At 33.6% G+C, this 20,869-nt stretch overlaps 1 protein-coding gene across 1 annotated transcript; it reads left to right on the top strand.

Annotated features, from left to right (window-relative positions):
* The first annotated feature begins 9,893 nt into the window (after nucleotides 1-9,893).
* Nucleotides 9,894-10,301, top strand: LOC118830221 (60S ribosomal protein L32-like). The gene has a single exon (XM_036737146.1). The coding sequence runs from the start codon at nucleotides 9,894-9,896 to the stop codon at nucleotides 10,299-10,301; it is 408 nt and encodes a 135-aa protein (XP_036593041.1).
* Nucleotides 10,302-20,869: the final 10,568 nt, after the last annotated feature.

Genomic DNA, 20,869 nt, shown 5'->3' on the forward strand with positions numbered 1-20,869 from the left:
CTTTTGTATCTCTAAACAAATATCCAATAAGTAGGAAGATAGTTTGCCTTTTGCGTTGAATCTCTGAGCTTACAACCTGTGATCTTTAACTGTAATGAATAAGCTATTTTAGCGTATGATTGTTTTAGATGGCAGAGTTGTTCTATCTCACTTAAATTTGCCATCTAAAGGACTTTTAGAATTACTGACAGAATCCACTTTTATATGAAGTTTATGATGAAAACCTCAAAAGAGAATGGATGTATTGTTTGTAGGTGTGTGTATGTATATGTGTATAAACATATATGTGTACATATATACGTATATGTATATTGTATGAATATGTATATATGCACAAAATATTATTCTGCATACATATATACATTTGTATATATGCACACATGTATTTTTCCATTACCAAATTTGTTTATGGGAAGGACTTTTAAAAACAGCCTCAATTTAAATTAGTTTTGTAGCATAGAATAAATAAAACTAAAATCTCACAGGAAACAAAATTAATTCTATTATATTAGCATATCCCTATTATACACAATGTCACTTTCAGTCTTTAGTCCCTATTAAATGTAGATAAATCACAAATTATCCATTATCAGCTAACACCAGGAAGCAGAAATGTTCCCTAGGATTAGAATCTTGGCTATGGAAAAGGAATATGAGTTCTAAGAATGGAAGAATAGTATGGAGACAATTGGCAACTTCGGCAACAGAGTAGCAGCAGCGGGACAGTTAACATTTAAAAACTACAGTATAGTAGCTACATAATAGTACAATAGATAGGATTTATATACACACACAAATATTCATTAATTATAAGTTATTATGTAATACTATTATTGTTTACTATTATTACTATTATTATATTATACAATTATTGTATACTTATTATTTTCCAGTATTCCTTCATGAGCAATGATTTTCAAATTAAATCAAGTGTCAGATTTGTCACTGGATGAAATGGGTTCATATGCCATTTCTATATGACCGCGGACAAGTAAGTTGTCAATTTCTAAGCCTTGATTTCCTCTTCTGTAAAATGGAACTAATGCATTACAATAGGTTGTTGTGAGGTTCATGTAAGAATATGAATGGATAGATAGAATATATGTGTGTGTAGGTATATACACATATGGGTATAATCTATATAATTTATAAATCAAATACTTGATATATTAAATTACAATTTTATATTATACTATTTATCCACATACATTCTTACATGAACCTCACAACAACCTGATGTAATTGGTATTTAATATATTATCTCTATTCTACAAATGGTGAAACCAAGGCTTAGAAATGTCAAACCACTTGTTCATGGTCAGTGTCAGAGATGGTATTCAAACTCATTTCATCGGATGACAAATCTAATACTTGAATAAATATGAAAATAATTGCCTCTGAAGGAATACTAGAAATAACAATTATAACAACAACATTAATATCTAGCATTTATATGACTTTAATATTTATAAAGAGCCTTACAACTATTTTCTCATTTGATCTTTACAACAACTCTGGAAAGATGATGCAATTATTATTCCTATTTTATGGATGAGGGAACTGAGGCTGGCAGTGATTCAGTGACTTGTATTGGCAGGGTTAAATAGCATAGAAGTGTCTGAGGCTACATTTGAACTCAGGTCTTCCTAACTCCAAGCCACTAGTTACACAATAAATAATTTTTGAACACATATTATGTAGCAGACAATGTGGTAAGTTCCAGGGATACAAATACAAAGAAAAGTAGACAGTCCCTGTCCTCAAGGAATTTATGGTCTACTGGGGAAAGACATTACACAAAAGGATGTTGAAATATGTGACAGTATGGCTACTGAGAGAAGGTGCTCAGTACAGGGACAGGGCAGGGTTCCCAAAAAGTCCAGAACAGTGTAGCTGGTGGCAAACATGGAAAAAAAAAACCTGTGCTGAGGCCCCTCTTTAATTAAAGATCCTGGAGTCCATGCTCCTTCTCTCCAGGCAAAATTACCAATGAGAGGGCAGACAAGCATGCAGATGCCTCTAGATTAAAAGTTGGGTTCCTCATTTATAAAACTAGTGAGTTGGTTAAGAGAATTCCTAAGGTAACTTTCAACAATAAAATTGTACAGTCCTGATGAAAGTGACCAAAAAGTCAAAAGGCTGAGAGGACATAAAAATAAATAGCCTCCTTTAAAAAAATGTCAGTGGGAAATGCTACCTAGAAATTATGGTTTTGCAGTTGCTGAGTTAATATTTATGTGTCAACAACTCTTGTGTATACATTATCTCAATCCATAGGAAAAAAGGAATAATTAACTAACTTTGAGTTCAAGGTAACTTAGTGTTATATTTACATTATGTCAAGATTGATATTTCACCATTAAAAAAAATCTTTGCCAAAAGTTCCACAACCTTTTTTAAATAAATATTTTTCCCCTCTGGATTATGAATTTTAAAAGATATTTATTTGTTCATTCATCTATTTCTTTTAGTTTTTGAGGTAAGGATTGGAACACATATTATTGGGCTAGTACCATTGTTAATGCATTTTTCCTTAATTTTAGTAACGCTCAACCTCCTGAAGGCTAACTGACTTTATTTTACTTTCAGCTTCCTTATTCTTTATTTTTCCTATTAATAAATTAGCATTACTCCATTCTTCTCAAGGTTTAAGCTTGGGATTCTGTCTTTTATATAGGCAAGCTCTAATAGAATGTTTTCAAAGAAATCTAGATAAAAATAAATAATGGTGCAATTTAGAAAATAAGGCTACTATTTTTTCCTAATTCCTAAAGAGTTTCCATTCCCTATACTTGAGCACTAAGAAATATCTCTAGTATTTTAACTAATTTTTCAACTTTCTGCCTTGTAATCAATTCATTATATATATATATATATATATATATATATATATATATATATATATATATATATATACACACATATTAACCAGTAATTGGATCAAATTAAACTACAGGGGTTTTTGTCTGTGTGGCTTTCTGTTTCCCCATAGGGTTTACATTTAGTACACAAGAGCATTTATAAATAAATAAATAAATGCAACCAAACATTCAAATTCAAGATAGAATTTTTCAAATAGTGAGATGCCAATCAACTGAACAACAGTTTAATAAACTCCTTTCTTTAAATGACAGTCTATTTATCCCACTATTCAAGAGTGTCAGAGGAAGTCAGGTGGTAAATGATATTTTATTTTACCGGTCATGTAACTAGCAATTTGTAATCTTTCATTACATAGAAAATGGTATATGATATCAGTGACACAGATAATGAACACATCAACAACATTTTAATAATTCATACAGTATGAATAGGCAGCTACTCTTGAGATGTTTTGTTAAAATAGTGGGATATGCAATGAAAATCAATCTGTTAAATGTCCTCAAGGGAGAAGGAAGAGAAAGGGAGAGTGAGTGGCAGAGCGTGAAATAGAGAGAAACAGAGGGATAGAGGCAGAGACATAAAAAGAGGAAAGAAAGCAAAAGAGATAGAAAAAGAGAAAGGCAGAGAGATAGTGACAAACAGAAATAGATATAAATATACATTTGTATTTATAAAGATGTTTTTGTTCAGATATTGTTTTTTATAACAGACTCCTTGAAACATCATAACCTTTAAAAATAGATTCTATTGATATGATTTGTTTTTGTCACCTATACCCCCTACATCTCTCTCTCTCTCTCTCTCTCTCTCTGACTTTTTTCTCTGTCTCTCTCTCTTTCTCTCTTTCCCTCATCCTCTCTCTTTTCTATTCCCTATCTCTCAGGCATTCATTATAGCAAAGTTTTCCTTTTTAATGAAAAAATGAAGAGGAAGAATAAGAGAGAAAATGAGCAAAATTGATAAAAAATAAAATAATCTGAAATTATATTTAATATTTCATTCCTCCTGACCACTTCACATCAAAAAATCAATGGAAAATTTTATTTGTAATTTTGCAACAATCATTTCTTTATTTTGGCAGGGGGTGGGTATATAAATGGCCTCATTGTAGTGCAGACTGAGCAGTGGAATGCCTGGGTCAATGGTACTAACCACTTTTGACAATTAATTTACAAAATTACAATTCACTTTCCAGAACAGTTGTACTAATTTACCAACAATGTATTAATGTCCTTAACTTTCCATATCCCATCTAGAATTGACTATTATCATCTATTAATGTATTTGCCATTTTTAAAATTCAATTATACAAGCATTTATTAAGCAACTCTTGTTTGCCTTTTATGTATAACTCTTGTTATGTATGGGGTAAAATCTCATTTCTATTTTGATGTGCACTTCTCTTAATATTAGTGATTTGGAAAACTCACAAGGTTGTCAGTAGCTAGAACTTCTTCATTTAAGTACAGTTTCATCATATTCTATTACCATTTATCTATCTGAATAACATATTAAGAATTTGTTTATGCAACTTTAGCAAAGTAGCAGGATATAAAATAAGCCCACGTAAATCATTGACATTTTCAAGTATTACTAATAAAGCCCAACAACAAGAGATAGAAAGAGAAATTTCTTTTAAAGTAACTGTAGACAATATAAAATATTTGGGGTTCTACCTGCCAAGACAAACCTGAGAACCATATGAACACAATTACAAAACCCATTTCATACAAATAAAGTCACAGCTAAATAATTTTTAAAATATCAGTTGCTCCTGGGCAGGCTGAGCTAATATTTTAAAAAATGATATTGTACCTAATTTAATTTACTTATTCAGTGTGATACCAGCCAGTCTACCAAAAATTATGTTATAGAGATAGAAAAAAATAACAACAAAATTCATCTGGAAGAAGAAAAGGTCCAGAATATCAAGGGAATTAATGAAAAAAAAAATGCAAGGGAAGTTGCCCTTGACATACCAGATATAAAACTGTATTATAAAGCAGCAATCATCAAAATTACTTGGTACTGGCCAAGAAATAGAGTAGTGGTTCATTGGAATATGTTAGGTACACAAGACAGAGAAGTCAAAGACTATAGTAAATTACTGTTTGATAAACCTAAAGACTTCAGCTTCTGGCATAAGAACTCACTATTTGACAAAAAACTCCTGTGAAAACTAGAAAACAGTATGGCAGAAACTAGGCATAGAGCAACATCTCTCACCATATACCAAGATAAAGTCAAAATGAGTACACAATTTAGATATAAAAGGTGAAACTATAAGCAAATTATGAGTGCAAGGAACAGTTTATCCGGAAGATCTATGGAGAACAGAAGAATTTATGACCAAATAAGAGACAGAGAACATTATAAAATACAAATGGATGATTTTGATTACATTAATTTGAAAAGGTTTTGCACAAACAAAGGCAATGCATCCAAGATTAATAGGGAAGCAGAAAGCTGGGAAACATTTTTTTACAGCCAGTGTCTCTGATGAAAACCTCATTTCTAAAATATGTAAAGAACTGAGTCAAATTTGTAAGAGGACCAGTCATTCCTCAATGGATAATTGGTCAAAGGATATGAACAGGTAGTTTTCAGATGAAAAAATTAAAGCTATTTATCATCATATTAAAAATGTTCTAAAGCACTATAGATTAGAGAAATAAAAATTAAAACAATTCTAAGGTACCACCTCACACCTATCAGATCGGCTAACATGACAAAACAGGAAAATGATGAATGTTGGAGAAGATGTGGGAAAACTGGAACACTGAAGAACAATTTGGAACTATACCCAAAGGACTATAATACTGTGCATACCCTTTGATCCAGCAATACCAATACTATGTCTGTATCCCAAAGAGATCATAAAAAAAGAAAAGGACCCAGATGTACAAAGATATTTATAGCAGCTCTTTTACTACTGTCAAAGAATTGGAAATTGGGACATGGCTGAACAAGATGTGCTATATGAATGTATATGAATGGAATATATTGTTCCCTAAGAAATGGTGAGCAGGCAGATTTCAGAAAAACTTGGAAAGACTTACATGAATTGATGCCAAGTGAATTAAGCAGAACCATAAAAATATTGTATACAGTGACAGCAACATTGGGCAATGACCAACTTTGATAGACTTAGATCTTCTCAGCAATACAATCATCTAAGACAATTCCAATAGACTTGTGATGGAAAATGTTATACACATCTAGAGAAAAAAAAAAACTATGGAGTCTGAATGCAGATCGAAGCATACTATTTTTTTTTCCTTCTCATGGTTTTTCCCGTTTGCTCTGATTCTTCTTTCCCAACATGACTAATGCGGAAATATGTTTAATATGATTGTACATATATAGCCTATATCAGACTACATGTCATCTTGAAGTAGGATTGGGGAGGGAAGGGAGAAAAATTTAGTACTCAAAATCTTATAAAAGTGAATTCTACAAACAACAAATAAATTAATAAATTTTTAAAAAGATTCTTATATACTTAAATATTCGGAATTGAATTTTCAGTGTTTCTTCTTCTATCTCTGTCTGTCTGCCTCTCTTTGGTTGTTGTCATTTTCTAATGTGCATAAAGAAATAACTGTGTTGTAATTTTCTTTTGTCAACATTTTTCTGCTGGTCTTTTTCTTCTTTTTTTTTCAAGCTGTTTCTATCATGATAGAATTTAACTCTAAGATCCACATTTCCTTTTTTTTCCCCATGCGGTCAATATGGCAATACAGATTTTTATATGCTTGATCAAACAATGTGAAAGAATACATTCATTCATGAATATTGTTTGATGCCAACTATTTTGAATTATCCCATTTGGTATTCTTGGCACACAATAAGATTAGATATTCATAGTTGCCCATGTTAATGATTTTTAAAATGCATAATGTAGCATTTACATTTTGATTTCTTGAGGTTATTAAATATATTTTGCCTTATAATGAGTTACCTTTCCACCAGCCTTTCCCTATTGAAGTTCTTTTTTCCCAGCAGTGGCTAAGGTGATTTTCCTTAAGCCTGGATATGACCATGAGACTTCTTGAAACACTAAATTCTAGTGGCTCTTTAGTGCCTTCAGAATAAAATATAAACTCTGTTTGACATTTACAGTTATTTACAACATGAACCCAGTCTGTCTTTCTAGCTTCATTATATCTACTTCCCTTCCTGCACACCATAGTTTAACCAAAACTAGCCTTTTATCCCTCAAACAAATAATATTTTGTCCGCTCAGTGCCTTTGCACTAGCTGAGCCCAAAGTTCGAAAAACTCTTCCTCTTCACCTCTAGCTTAAAGTATCATTATTTTTCAAGACTCATGCAAAGTATCATCCTCTGAATGAAACCTGTCCTGCTCCCACTAACTTTGAATATAATCCCTCTCTTGGACCTTGCAAGGAGCTAACTACCTTGCATTTATTCTTGTGTATATTTCTAAATGTACATATATCATTATAATCATCTTCTTTGGAGAGACTATTTCATGTTTTGTCTTTTTATCCTTAATACCACAATGCCTACCATAGAGTAGGGGCTTACCAAATGCTTGTTCTTTGATTCATTCTCATACTGGGACATGGAGAATCAAAGTGCTGTGTTAAACCAATCATCACAGAAGTTCCAATTAGGACCAGCCCCTATCACTCTGCCTCCCCGAGCATTTCATAGGATTCTAGTATGAGTTGCATCACATTTGCTGAGAGGCTAGTAGAATAAATAACTTCATCAAAACTGAATAGGCTAACATTTCAAGGTTAATATCAGGCCTTCATATCTACCATAGAGGTTTTGAGGCACACATAAGCCCCATGATTATTATTCTGGTTAGAATTCCCTTACCTTGTCTTTGCAAAGGTAGTTAAATGTGTGATGATTAGGGAAGGAAAGTATCAGTACCTGGGAGAATTGGTAAACAAAAATGGTAAATGAAAGACTACATTAATAATACGTGGAAAACTGATGAATGCCCTCAGTTAATAATATGTTATATCTCTTTCCTTTGTGGTAGTGATGTGAACATTTTCAAGGTTTGTGGAGTCTGGAAATGAGTCACTGATAATGGTTCAGTGTATTACTAGTTGGTGGTGTGAAAGGTCACCTTCTATTTCTATCTCTCTGCATATTGCCCCTTGGACTCATATCTTTTCTGACATTGGCCCTATATCTGTGAAAGCTGAGGTTTACACCTGTGTTTCACGATGCTTTTCCACCATGTATCCCTGACAAAGTACACTCCTAGTTAGCTCATTTAGGAGTCCCATTGAGTTACTGATTGTATTATAGAGAGGAAAAGAACTTAGTTTTGTACTTTACATTTATATAAAATATATATATATATATATATATATATACATACATATATACATATACAAATATGTATATATGTATGTGTGTGTGTGTGTGTGTGTGTACAGATCAGTTGTGTAGGTCATCACATAGCTAAGCCATGACACGTACTCCATATTTCTAGATCCCGAGTCCAAATTTCTTTCTATGAATTCACAGTGCTGCAGGAGAAAAAAAGAAGATACTATTTTAAGTAAAAGATTGCATTAAACAAGGTAAAGTAAAAATATTGCTTGCCAGGTAATAAAATGCATTAATAATTTTTCAGAAAGTGGAAATTAATGCACAAAATATGATGGAAACATATCCAAAAGATTTTCTGCTTCCATTTTTTAGAAAAGAGGATCAGTTAAGTGTCATACTTTAAATGTTGATTGTGTAGTAAACATAATGATGTCCCTCTAATGTACATCTTCCCATGATTGAATTCCTTGGATGGTATAAAAGAAATTATCCATTCATCTATCTATGTATCTATGTATCTATCTATCTATCTATCTATGCATATAGATATATTGACATATATATATTTGTATATATGTATATATGTTTATTTATGTCTCCAGATGGGGCAGCTTGGCAACACAGTGGATCAAGTTTTGGGGCTGGAGCCAGAAAGACTCATCTGACCTCAGACACTAATGAACTGTGTGACCCTGGGCAAGTCACTTAACCCTATTTACTTTCTTCATCTGCCATAGTTTCTTCATCTGTGAAATGACCTAGAGAAATAAGTGACACAGGACAGCTAGGTGGCACAGTGAGTAGAGCACCAGCCCTGGAATCAGGAAGACCTAAGTTTAAATCTGGCTTCAGACACTTGACACACTTACTAGCTATGTGACCTTGGGCAAATCACTTAACCCCAACTGCCCTGCCTTCCCCCCTCCAAAATAAAAGAGGAATGAATGACAAACCATTTTAGTATCTTTGCCAAAAAAAAACCTTTAAATGGAGTCATAACATTAGACATGTCTAAAAAAAACAAGAAACATAAAAAACAAACAAAAAGACTGAAAAAAGGACATTTTAATATTAATACTGTACCTTGAATTCAGTATTCCTTCTACAATGTCTTAAAAGTAATGATACATTTATAGCAGTATATCATAGACATATATTTGCACACACATATGTATGTATATGCACATGTATTTATGTATGTGTGTATATATATCCACATATGTGTGTATGTATGTATGTATGTATGTATGTATGTATGTATATATATGTGTGTCTTTGGTAGGAATTAAAATAGAAGTTGAGTAGTTGTGAAATTTGTCCTCTTTCCATTCTCTTGACTATATCTTTTCTTATTTTGCATGCTAATATCAGAATTATTATGTTCTGGATAGCCAACTGACAGTATGCTTGTGAAATATCTAAGTCACACTTTTATTTGTCATACCTGGAGATTTACTTGATAACTACAATTGCTCTAATGATAATATTGGCCCTAATTAAGATTATGAGCTTCAATGAATTGATTTCTGGAAAATATCTCCATATAAATAACATCAATACCTTTCTGAGCCATTCAGGATAAGAAAATATATCAATTAAACATCATGTATTAATAATTCTTCTCCTTTTCTTTCTCTCTCTTTCTGTCGGCGGTGCCCGTGGAGGGGCGGCTATATCTTCGCCGGCGCCATGCCTGCCCTCAGACCCCTCGTGAAACCTAAAATGGTCAAGAAGAGGACCAAGAAGTTCATCCGGCACCAGTCCGACAGATATGTCAAGATCAAGAGAAACTGGCGTAAACCAAGGGGCATTGACAACAGGGTGCGAAGACGATTCAAGGGCCAGATCTTGATGCCCAATATTGGTTATGGAAGCAATAAGAAGACAAAACACATGCTCCCGAGTGGATTCAGGAAGTTTTTGGTGCACAACGTCAAAGAGCTCGAGGTGCTCCTGATGTGCAACAAATCTTACTGTGCTGAGATCGCTCACAATGTATCCTCTAAGAATCGGAAAGTTATTGTTGAGAGAGCAGCTCAGCTCGCCATCAAGATCACCAATCCAAATGCTACACTGAGGAGTGAAGAAAATGAGTAAAGAGCTTTGCAGATTTTTATTTGTGTTAAATAAATCCTGGAAATGCTAAAAAAAATAATTCTTCTGCCTCATGGTTGATATTAATATAACAAAGTCATTGAGCAATGAGAATTTTTTCAGTATTGAGACTGTAAATGACCCCAGCACTGATTGCTTTTCACCAAAGTTAAGTAAACCACTAAATCTCAAATGTAAATACATTATATTTTCAGAATTAGATGGGTTTTTCCCCAAGTTGAATTGTTTCACTTTCTTCGTTCCTTCATTTGAGTTCTTTAACCCTCAGGGTATCCAAATCATCAAAGTATCCTTAAACATTTATCACATATTATACCATATCCAAATAGATTAATTTGCTACTATGCTACAAAGGGTGTTTTATTAAATATTCATTTTCTTCCATCAGTGCTGATATTAGTAATTTAAGTTTGGCTATGGAGTAATCAATTAAAGTGATTCATGTTGTGAGGCAAGTGAACCTAACACATTAATTTAATCTATTTTAGCTACTCCTGCTGTCTCAGACATCATCTCTATGGTTACAATGCATTTGTCAAAGTTTCTAATAGCAAAAACATCTCATGATGGGAAGGCCTCCCCCAAACAACACAAAGATTTATCTATTTCAATTTATTTTTTTCATTGCAAATGAGAATATCTTTATTTTAAAAAATACACAGTGGAGAAATGAATCCAAATACTTCCACATACTTACATGTATACATATGTACACACACATACATGAATACAAATGCATATTTATACGTAGGTCTTTGTGTATTTACATATAGAAAATCCAAAATGCTATTAAAATGAATAAGAAAAGAATAAGCATTTAATTAAAACATAAAATAATACAAATGAGGAATACATAATCAAATACAATTTTCATTTGGCATTCTCTTCCAGTTGTGTCTCAAGATGTCATGTATTGCTTCATTGATGTATGTTTTCCCAGATGCTGGTGAGAAGTTCGTTAGTCTTTCAGTGCTAAAGCAAAGACCAATAATTCTTTTCCCTGGGTTCTACTAATGTTATTATACAGATTTCAAGATATATCATTGAGTATCTATATAAATTCTTCTCCAAAAGGAAATTTTAAATATTAATACTATACTCTGAATTCATTATTCTTCGTATGATGCATTAAAAGTTGAATCTGTTTTTAATGGAAAAAAAAATAGGAAAAATGAGCACATGCCATACCCAAAATAAGTACATTTGTTCTCAAACCAGCCAATAATATGATGCATGAAAACTATTTTATACAAATATCAACACTGGTACACTTTTGCCAATAGATACCATTTTATCAACATTGCAATGAAGTCCAATACGCAGTATGTTATGGTAGGATGCACTGCAGTATCAAGGGACCAAAAAGAGAAGAAAAAACATTTGGAAGTCCCTAGAATTCAGCTGGAATTATTCCACCATTTTTTGATTCTGTGGTTGGAGGTAAGTCACTTAACCATGCCATATGTCAGCTTCCATTTCTGCAAAATGAAGGTAAAAATATTTGCAATGATTATTTTAAAAAAAAGATATTGTAAAGAAACAAACTTCAGTTGCTCATCATGAACTTTCTTTTTCTGCTCAAACTAGCCTGAAAGTTGTTTTCTGTATATACCATCCCATATCCCATCTCCAAGCCAGGCAGTCCCCACTATATATAATTCACTCCCTTCTCAACTTGTTAGTCTTCCAGCACCATTAAAATTACTTCTTTCATAACTGTGGAAATATGTTTAACATGATTGTACATTTATAACCTATATCAGATTGCTTACTGTCTTAGGGAGGGGGGGAATGGTAGTAGGGAGAGAGAAAAATGAAACTCATAATTTTACAAAAATGAATGTTGAATATATTTGCATGCAATTTGAAAAAAAAATACTATTAAGGAAAAATATTTTGCATACTTTGTATTTGCTTGTCTTATTAATGCATTTGCATTAAAATGATAATAATATTATTGTTAACCATAATAATAGCTAGTGTATAATGTTTAGTGACTAACAAAGTGCTTGACTGTATTATTACATTTTATCCTCCCAATAGCTATTGGGACCCTTGGAAACATTTTTTAAAAACTAATGTGTTGAATTTTATTATCTACTTAAAAAAACAAGCTTTATGTAATACAGTTCCCATTTTCTTATATAATCCTCTTGTTCTATTCCTTTTTTTGAGATTTTTTACATTTAGCTTACAACACTCAGTTCTACATAATTGTGAATTCCAGATTTTCTTCTCCCCCTGTACCCCCTCCCTCCACAAGATGGCATGGAATCCACTATACCTTCTACATATAACTTCGTATTGAACTTATTTACACACTAGTCAAGTTGTGAAGAAGAATTATGACCAATGGAATGAATCATGAGAAAGAAGAACCAGAACCAAAAAAAACAAACAAACCCCAAAACAAAAGGAAAAAAAGGGGAAAAAAAGCAAGCATAAAGTGTGCCTCAATCTGCATTCAGACTCCACAGTTCTTTCTCTAGATGTAGATAGCATTCTCCATTGTGAGTCCTTTGGAGTTGTCTTTGCACCTTGTGTTGCTGAGAAGAGCAAAGTCTATCAGGGTTAGTCGTCACAGAATCCATATATCTGTGCTTGTGTATAATGTCCTCCTGGTTCTGCTCCACTCACTCAGCATTATATCGTATAGGAATTTCCAGGTTATTATGAAGTCCATATCTTTCCCATTTCTTATAGCACAATAGTATTCCATTACATTCATATACCACAGCTTGTTCATCCACTTCCCAATTGATGGGTATCCCCTTGATTTCCAATTACTTGCTACTACAAAAAGAGCCATTATAAATATTTTTGTACATATGGGCCCCTTTCCCACTTGTGTAATCTCTTTGGGATACAACCCTAGAAGTGGTATTGCTGGGTTAAAGGGTATGAACATTTTTATAGCCCTTTGGGCATAGTTCCAAATTGCTTTCCAGAATGGCTGGATCACTTCACAAGTCCACCGGCAATGTACCAATATTCCAATTTTCCCACATTCTCTCCAGCATTTAACATTTTCCTGTTTTGTGATTTTAGCCAATCTGACAGGAGAGATGTGGTACCTAAGAGTCGTTTTGATTTGCATTTCTCTAATCAGTAGTGATTTAGAGCATTTTTTCATGTGCCTATAGATATCTTTAATTTCTTCCTCTGAAAGCTGCCTATTCATATCCTTTGGCTGTTTCTCAATTAGGGAATGACTTGTATTCCTATAAATTTGGCTCAGTTCCCTGTACATTTTAGAAATGAGGCCTTTATCAGAGACACTAGTTATAAAGATTTTCTCCCAAATTTCTGCTTTGCTCCTAATCTCTGATGCATTTTTATACAAAAACATTTCAATTTAACATAATCAAAATTGTCCATTTTGCATTTTGTAACGCTCTCTGTCTCTTGTTATATCATGAATTCTTTTCTCTCCCACAAATCTGATAGGTAAACTATTCCTTGCCCTCCCAAATTGCTTATACTATTGGCCTTTATTCCTAAATCATGAATGCATTTTGAATTTATTTTGGGATATGGTGTAAGATATTGGTCTATGTCCTGTTTTTGCCATATGATTTTCCATTTTTTTCTGGATTCTTTGGGTTTATCAAAGAGTTGATTGCTATAGTAGTTGACTTCTGCATCTTGTGTACCTATCCCATTCCACTGATTCACAACTGTGCTCCTTAGCCAGTACCAGATAGCTTTAATGACTGCTGCTTTATAGTACAATTTAATATCTAGTATGGCTAGGCCACCTTCCCTAGCATTTCTTTTCATTAATACCCTAGATATTCTAGACATCTTGTTCTTCCAGATGAATTTTATTATTATTTTATTGAGTTCTGTAAAATACTTTTTGGTACTTCGATTGGTATGGCATTGAATAGATAGATTAATTTAGGTAAAATTGTCATTTTTGTTATATTAGCTCAGCCTAACCATGAGCAACTGAAATTTTTCCATTTATTTAGATCTGACTTTATTCGTGTGAAGAGTGTTTCATAACTTTGTTCATATAGGCCCTGGGTTTGTCTTGGCAAATAGATTCCCAAATATTTTATAGTGTCTACAGTAACTTTGAGTGGAATTTCTCTTTCTATCTCTTGCTGTTGGGCTTTGTAAGTAATGTACAGGAATGCCGAGGATTTATGTGGGTTTATTTTATATCCTGCAATATTGGTAAAGTTGTTTATTATTTCACTTAGTTTTTTTTTACTTGATTCTCTAAATAAATCATATCATCTGCAAAAGTGATAATTTAGTTTTTTCTTTGCTTATTCTAATTCCTTCAATTTCTTTTTCTTCTCTTATTGCTACAGTTAACGTTTCTAGTAACAAATTGAATAGTAGGGGTGATAATGGACATCCTTGTTTCACCCCTGATCTTATTGGGAATGCATCTAGTTTATCCCCATTTCAAATAATGCTTGTTGATGATTTTAGGTAGATGCTCTTTATAATTTTAAGGAAGGCTCCACTTATTCCTATGCTTTCTAGTGTTTTTAATAAGAATGAGTGTTGTATTTTGTCAAAGGCTTTTTCTGCATCTATTGAGATGTTCATATGGTTTCTGCTAGTTTTGTTGTTGATATGATAAATTATGCTGATAGTTTTCCTAATATCGAATCAGCCTTTCATTCCTGGAATAAATACTACCTGGTCGTAGTGTATTATTCTCGTGAAAAGTTGCTGCAATCTTTTTGCTAATATTTTACTTAAAATTTTTGCATCAATATGCATTACGGAAATTTTCTTTCTCTGTTTTGACTCTACCTGGTTTGGGCATTAGTACCATATGTTTGTATAAAATGTATTTGGTAGGACTCCTTCTTCACCTATTTTCCAAATATTCTATAAAGTATAGGAATTAATTGTTCTTTAAGTGTTTGATAAAATTCACATGTAAAACCATCTGTCTCTGGAGATTTTTTTCCTAGGGAATTCATTGATGGCTAGCTCAATTTCTTTTTCTGAGATGGGGTGATTTAGAAATTTTACTTCCTCTTCTGTTAACTTGGGAAATTTATGTTTTTGTATATATTCATCCATATCCCTAAGGTCGTCAAATTTATAGGCCTACAATTTTGCAATTAATTCCAAATTATTGTTTTGATTTCCTCTTCATTACAAATGAATTCACCCCTTTCCTTTTTGATACTGATAATTTGATTTTCTTCTTTCTTATTTTAAATCAAATTGACCAAAGGTTTATAAATTTTATTGTTTTTTTCATAAAACCAACTCTTCCCCTGGGGTTGCTCTCCAGCACTACTGCTCTTCAGCAATGGTCTCAGCTGTTTGTTGTTTGGGCTGGTGTCTGGTACTTCCCCTGGGGGAGCAAGGGTACATCTGGGTTCCTGGTGTTGACCCCTGCTGACTCTGCCCCTCTGGGACTCAGGAACTACCACTGCTTGGCCCCTGAAGCCCCACTTCTGTCTCCTCTATTTCAGCGTTTTTTCCCAAGGAATTCTCTGGGTCGGGGGGGGGGGGGGCGGGGAGGGATTAGAGCCATTTATGTGGCCATTATGTCTCCCGGATGTTCAAGGGGACTTTTCATACCTTTGATGTCTCACAGCAAGTGGTGTTGTGCTACTGCTCCTCATCACTTCTACAGAGTCTTGTCCTGTGTTGGGAGGCCTGGGGATCTCTGCCAGTTTCCAGCGCCCAGCTTTCTCGCAGCCTGTTTTGCTGGTTGGTTTCTGCAGCTCGACCCCTGGAAATTAATTTAATCTTTGCTGTCCCGGTGTATTCTATAAGAATTGCAGTTCTGCATTAAAAGAGGAATTTCTTTGCTAGGGGTTCTCTATTCCAATGAATTAGCAATATTCATAGTGGAATTAAAGGAGTCTCTAATACTTAGTACAGTACCTTATTCATATTCAATGCTTAATAAATATTGGTGGAATTAGGAAAACAAGAAATAATTATGAAGTGCTCTATAATGTGAGCTATTATTATTATTAGGTCAAAGGTTAATCATAAAGCTAAAATAGTCTTAAATGCCATTGGAATATCTAAAATCCACATATTGGGTCAGAATTGAGCCATCCAGGTAATGAAGTGTATGAAGAAGCAATGTTTCCTAGTATAACTTGTACTTGACAGATCAGCATCAGAGGGTTTATAAATTAGACAATGAGGGGAGTACTGTTGCATCAATTGCCTATTGGACTTTTGTAACTGGATGTCCTGCAGGCATCTAAAATACAATCTAAATAAAACTGAAATCATTATCTTTCCCTCAGAATCTTCCTAATTAGTCTCCCTGCCTCAAGTCATTCCCTAATCCATTCTGCTTACCAAAAAAGCTACCAAAGTATTTTTCCTTAACCATAGTTTGAACCATTTTTCTTACCTAATCAATATACTCCATATGCACTCCTCACATATGACACTCCTTCTCCTATCTCCCTGCCTTGCAATGACTATTTCTTATGCTTGAAATTCTCTCCCTCCTCACTTCTACTTTTTTGAAGCTCTCTCTTTTTTCTATGATGCAGTTCATGAACTACCTTCTACAGGAAGTCTTCCCTGACCTTCCCAACTAACAGTTCATTCTGTCACATCCTTATATTTAGCTACCTTGATTTTATTTTTATTAGGTCTTTTTTATATTTATTCTGGAAATACATACATACATACATACATACATACATACATACATACATTATTTCCCTTTAGAAGGATAGTACTTTTTAAGTGAATATTGTTTTATACATTCTAATTATTTTCCCATTGTATAGCATAGCAATTGATACATAATAGAAAATTAATAAATGTATTTTGATTGGTTGATTAATACTTGACTAGATTAATAAAAGATGTTGGGGGCAGAGAAACATATGATAAGTTGCTTCAAATTATAGATAAACATAATTGATATGGTGATAGATACAAGACTATTTTTTCTTAACGCTAGAGTGCAGAAATACTACAAATGGGTAGAATTTAAGAAATAGCAGTTTTTAAATCAACGTAAGAAAAATAAACTTGCTAAAATTTAGCTTTGTCCAACATGGAACTGATTGCATCATAAGGTTGTAAGATTCAGACTACAACTGATATTCAAGACAAAAATAAATGCCTAGTTGTTATAGATTATGTAGAGGTGATTCATATATAGATAAGGTGTTAGAGAAAATGAAATCTGAAGTTCCTTCCAATTCCTGTATTCTAATGAGAACTGTAAGGGCACAAATACTTAATTCTCTAAAAGCAATTTTATTCATTATTGTACGGTAGATTAGATTAAAAGCATGAACAAATTTGAAGTGGGGTTTGTTTTCTAATAGAATTAACCAGCTAGAACTAGAACTGTTTTTTTATTAAATATTGAGCTTATCAAGGTCACCTGTACACAGTATACATTGTTGGATGGTGAAAAAATTGATCAAGATCACTCATGAGAAACCCCTAGCTCCAGGATAAAATAATATTGGCAACAGGGGAAAAATTAATATGGTAGTGCCACAATTGGAATCACACAAGACCTAGCAATAGTGATTCTAAAAGACCACAGGTCTTGGAACACTATATACCAAAGAGCAAAAGAACTGGAGGTCCAGCTGTTACTGTGTATAGTGTTCTCCTGTTTCTGCTCACTTCGCTCAACATTAGATCATATAAGTATTTCCAGGTTTCTCTGAGGTCTGCCTGCTCATCATTTCTTATGGAACACCACAACTTGTTCAGCCATTCCCCAATTGATGGGCATCCCCTCAATTTCGAATTCTTGGCCACCTCAAAAAGAGCTTCTAAAAATATTTTTGTACATGTGGGTCTTTTTCCCCTTTTTTATGATCTCTTTCGGATATAGCCCTAGTAATGGTATTGCTGGATCAAAGAGTATGCACAGTTTTATAGCCCTTTGGGCATAGTCCCAAATTGCTCTCTGAAATGGTTGGATCAGTTCACAATTCCACCAACAATGCATTAGTGTTTCAATTTTCCCACATCTTCTCCAACATTTATCATCTTCCTGTGTTGTCATGTTAGCCAATCTGATAGGTATGATGTGGTTATTTTAATTTGCATTTCTCTAATCAATGGTGATTTAGAGCATTTTTTCATATGACTATAGATAGCTTTGTTTCCTTTCTCTGAAAACTGCCTGTTCATATCCTTTGACCACTTATCAATTGGGAATGACTTGTATTCTTATCAATTTTACTCGGTTCTTTATATATTTTAGAAATGAGGCCTTTATTAGAGATACTGGAATAAAAATTGTTTCCCAGCTTTCTTAAGCCACCATTTCTTAAAAAGTTCTCATCCCCAGTTTCCCTGATTACTGAACAGTGGTGAAGATAGCTTTGCAACTTCCCTTTTTGGCAGGTAAAGAAAATAGTGAGTGATCATGGCATTTAAGTTACCTCTTTTTGGAAGAATCTCCCCAAAAGGATTTTATTACTTTAGTATCAGACAAAGACAGTTTGAGTTTCAGCACAGATGCTGAGAACAGTGAGTCTGGCTATGCCCCTATCTTGCCAAAGCAAACAAGAAATATGCTACGAGCTCTGTGAATGGAAAACTTGAAAACAAAAACAAAAACAAAAAAAAAGCAAACAAGAACGTACCACATTTAAAAACTTCTGACTTGTCTAGCCTGGCATTTCTTTCATTTAGTTGTACTATTTAATGTTTTCAAGGCTTTGAGTATTTAGATGTTACATGGGTAGAATGTAAAACATCAACCATAGATGACTCACCTATTTTCTTTTTTTCTTTATATTTATATTTAATTTATTTAATATATTTAGTTTTCAGCATTGATTTTCACAAGAGATTGAATTACAAATTTTCTCCCCATTTCTACCCTCCTGCCCACTGCAAGATGGTGTATATTCAGGTTGCCCCATTCCCCAGGTAGCCCTCCCATCTGTCACCCCAGTCGCCTCCCATCCCCCTTTCCCTTCTTCTCTTGTAGGGCAAGATTACTTTCTACGCCCCATTGCCGGTGTATCTTATTTCCTAGTTGCATGCAAAAACTATTTTTGGTTGTTTTTGAATGTCTGTTTTTGAAACTTTGAGTTCCAAATTCTCTCCCCTCTTTCCTCCCTGCCCACCCTCCCTAAGAAGGCAAGCAATGCAACATAGGACACATGTATATCATTATGTAAAACCCTTTCACAATACTCATGTTGTGAAAGATTATCTATGTTTTGCTCCTTCCTAACCTATCACCCTTTATTGAATTTTCTCCCTTGACCCTGTCCCTTTTCGAAAGTGTTTGTTTTTGATTACCTCCTCCCCCTGTCTGTCCTCCCTTCCATTGTTCCACCGTTTTTATCTTCTTCCTCCTTCTTTCCTGTGGGGTAAGATACCCAATTGAGTGTGTATGGTATTCCCTCCTCAGGTCAAATCCGATGAGAGCAAGATTTCCTCATTCCTCCTCACCTGCCGCCTCTTCCCTTCCTAGAGAACCACTTTTTCTTGCCACTTTTATGCAGGATAATTTACCCGATTCTACCTCTCCCTTTCTCCCTCTCTCAATAAATTCCTCTCTTATACATTAGTTTGATTTTATTTTTTTATATCATCCCTTCATATTCAACTCACCCTGTACCCTCTGTTTATATATATATATATATATATATATATATATATATATATATATATATATATATACATAGACACACACATGTATATATAAGCATACACACACACACACACACACACACACACACATATATATATATATATATATATATATATATATATATATATATATATATGCATATTCCCTTCAGATACCCTAACACTGAGGTCTCATGAGTCATACACATCACCTTTCCATGTAGGAATGTAAACAAAACAGTTCAACTTTAGTAAGTGCCTTATGATTTCTCTTTCTTGTTTACCTTTTCATGCTTCTCTTGATTCTTGGGTTTGAAAGTCAAATTTTCTATTCAGCTCTGGTATTTTCACTGAGAAAGCTTGAAAGACCTCTATTTTATTGAAAATCCATATTTTGCCTTGAAGCATGATACTTAGTTTTGCTGGGTAGGTGATTCTTGGTTCTAATCCTAGCTCCATTGACCTCCAGAATATCATATTCCAAGCCCTTCAGTTGCTAGATCCTGTGTTATTCTGATTGTTTTTCTCCACAATACTCAGATTGTTTCTTTCTGGCTGCTTGCAGTATTTTCTCCTTAACCTGGGAGCTCTGGAATTTGGCAACAATGTTCCTAGGAGTTTTCTTTTTGGGATCTTTTTGAGGAGGCAGTTGGTTTATTCTTTCAATTTCTATTTTACCTTTTGGCTCTACAATATCAGGGCAGTTCTCCTTGATAATTTCTTGAAAGATGATATCTAGGCTCTTTTTTGATCATGGCTTTCAGGTAGTCCAATAATTTTTAAATTATATCTCCTGGATCTATTTTGCAGGTCAGTGGTATTTCCAATGAGATATTTCACATTGTCTTCCATTTTTTTCATTCCTTTGGCTCTGTTTTATAATATCTTGATTTCTCATAAAGTTGCTAGCTTCCACTTGCTCCAATCTAATTTTAAGATAGTATTTTCTTCAGTGGTCCTTTGGACCTCCT

This window comes from Trichosurus vulpecula, chromosome 1, assembly GCF_011100635.1.
Source record: "Trichosurus vulpecula isolate mTriVul1 chromosome 1, mTriVul1.pri, whole genome shotgun sequence".
Lineage (NCBI taxonomy): Eukaryota > Metazoa > Chordata > Mammalia > Diprotodontia > Phalangeridae > Trichosurus > Trichosurus vulpecula.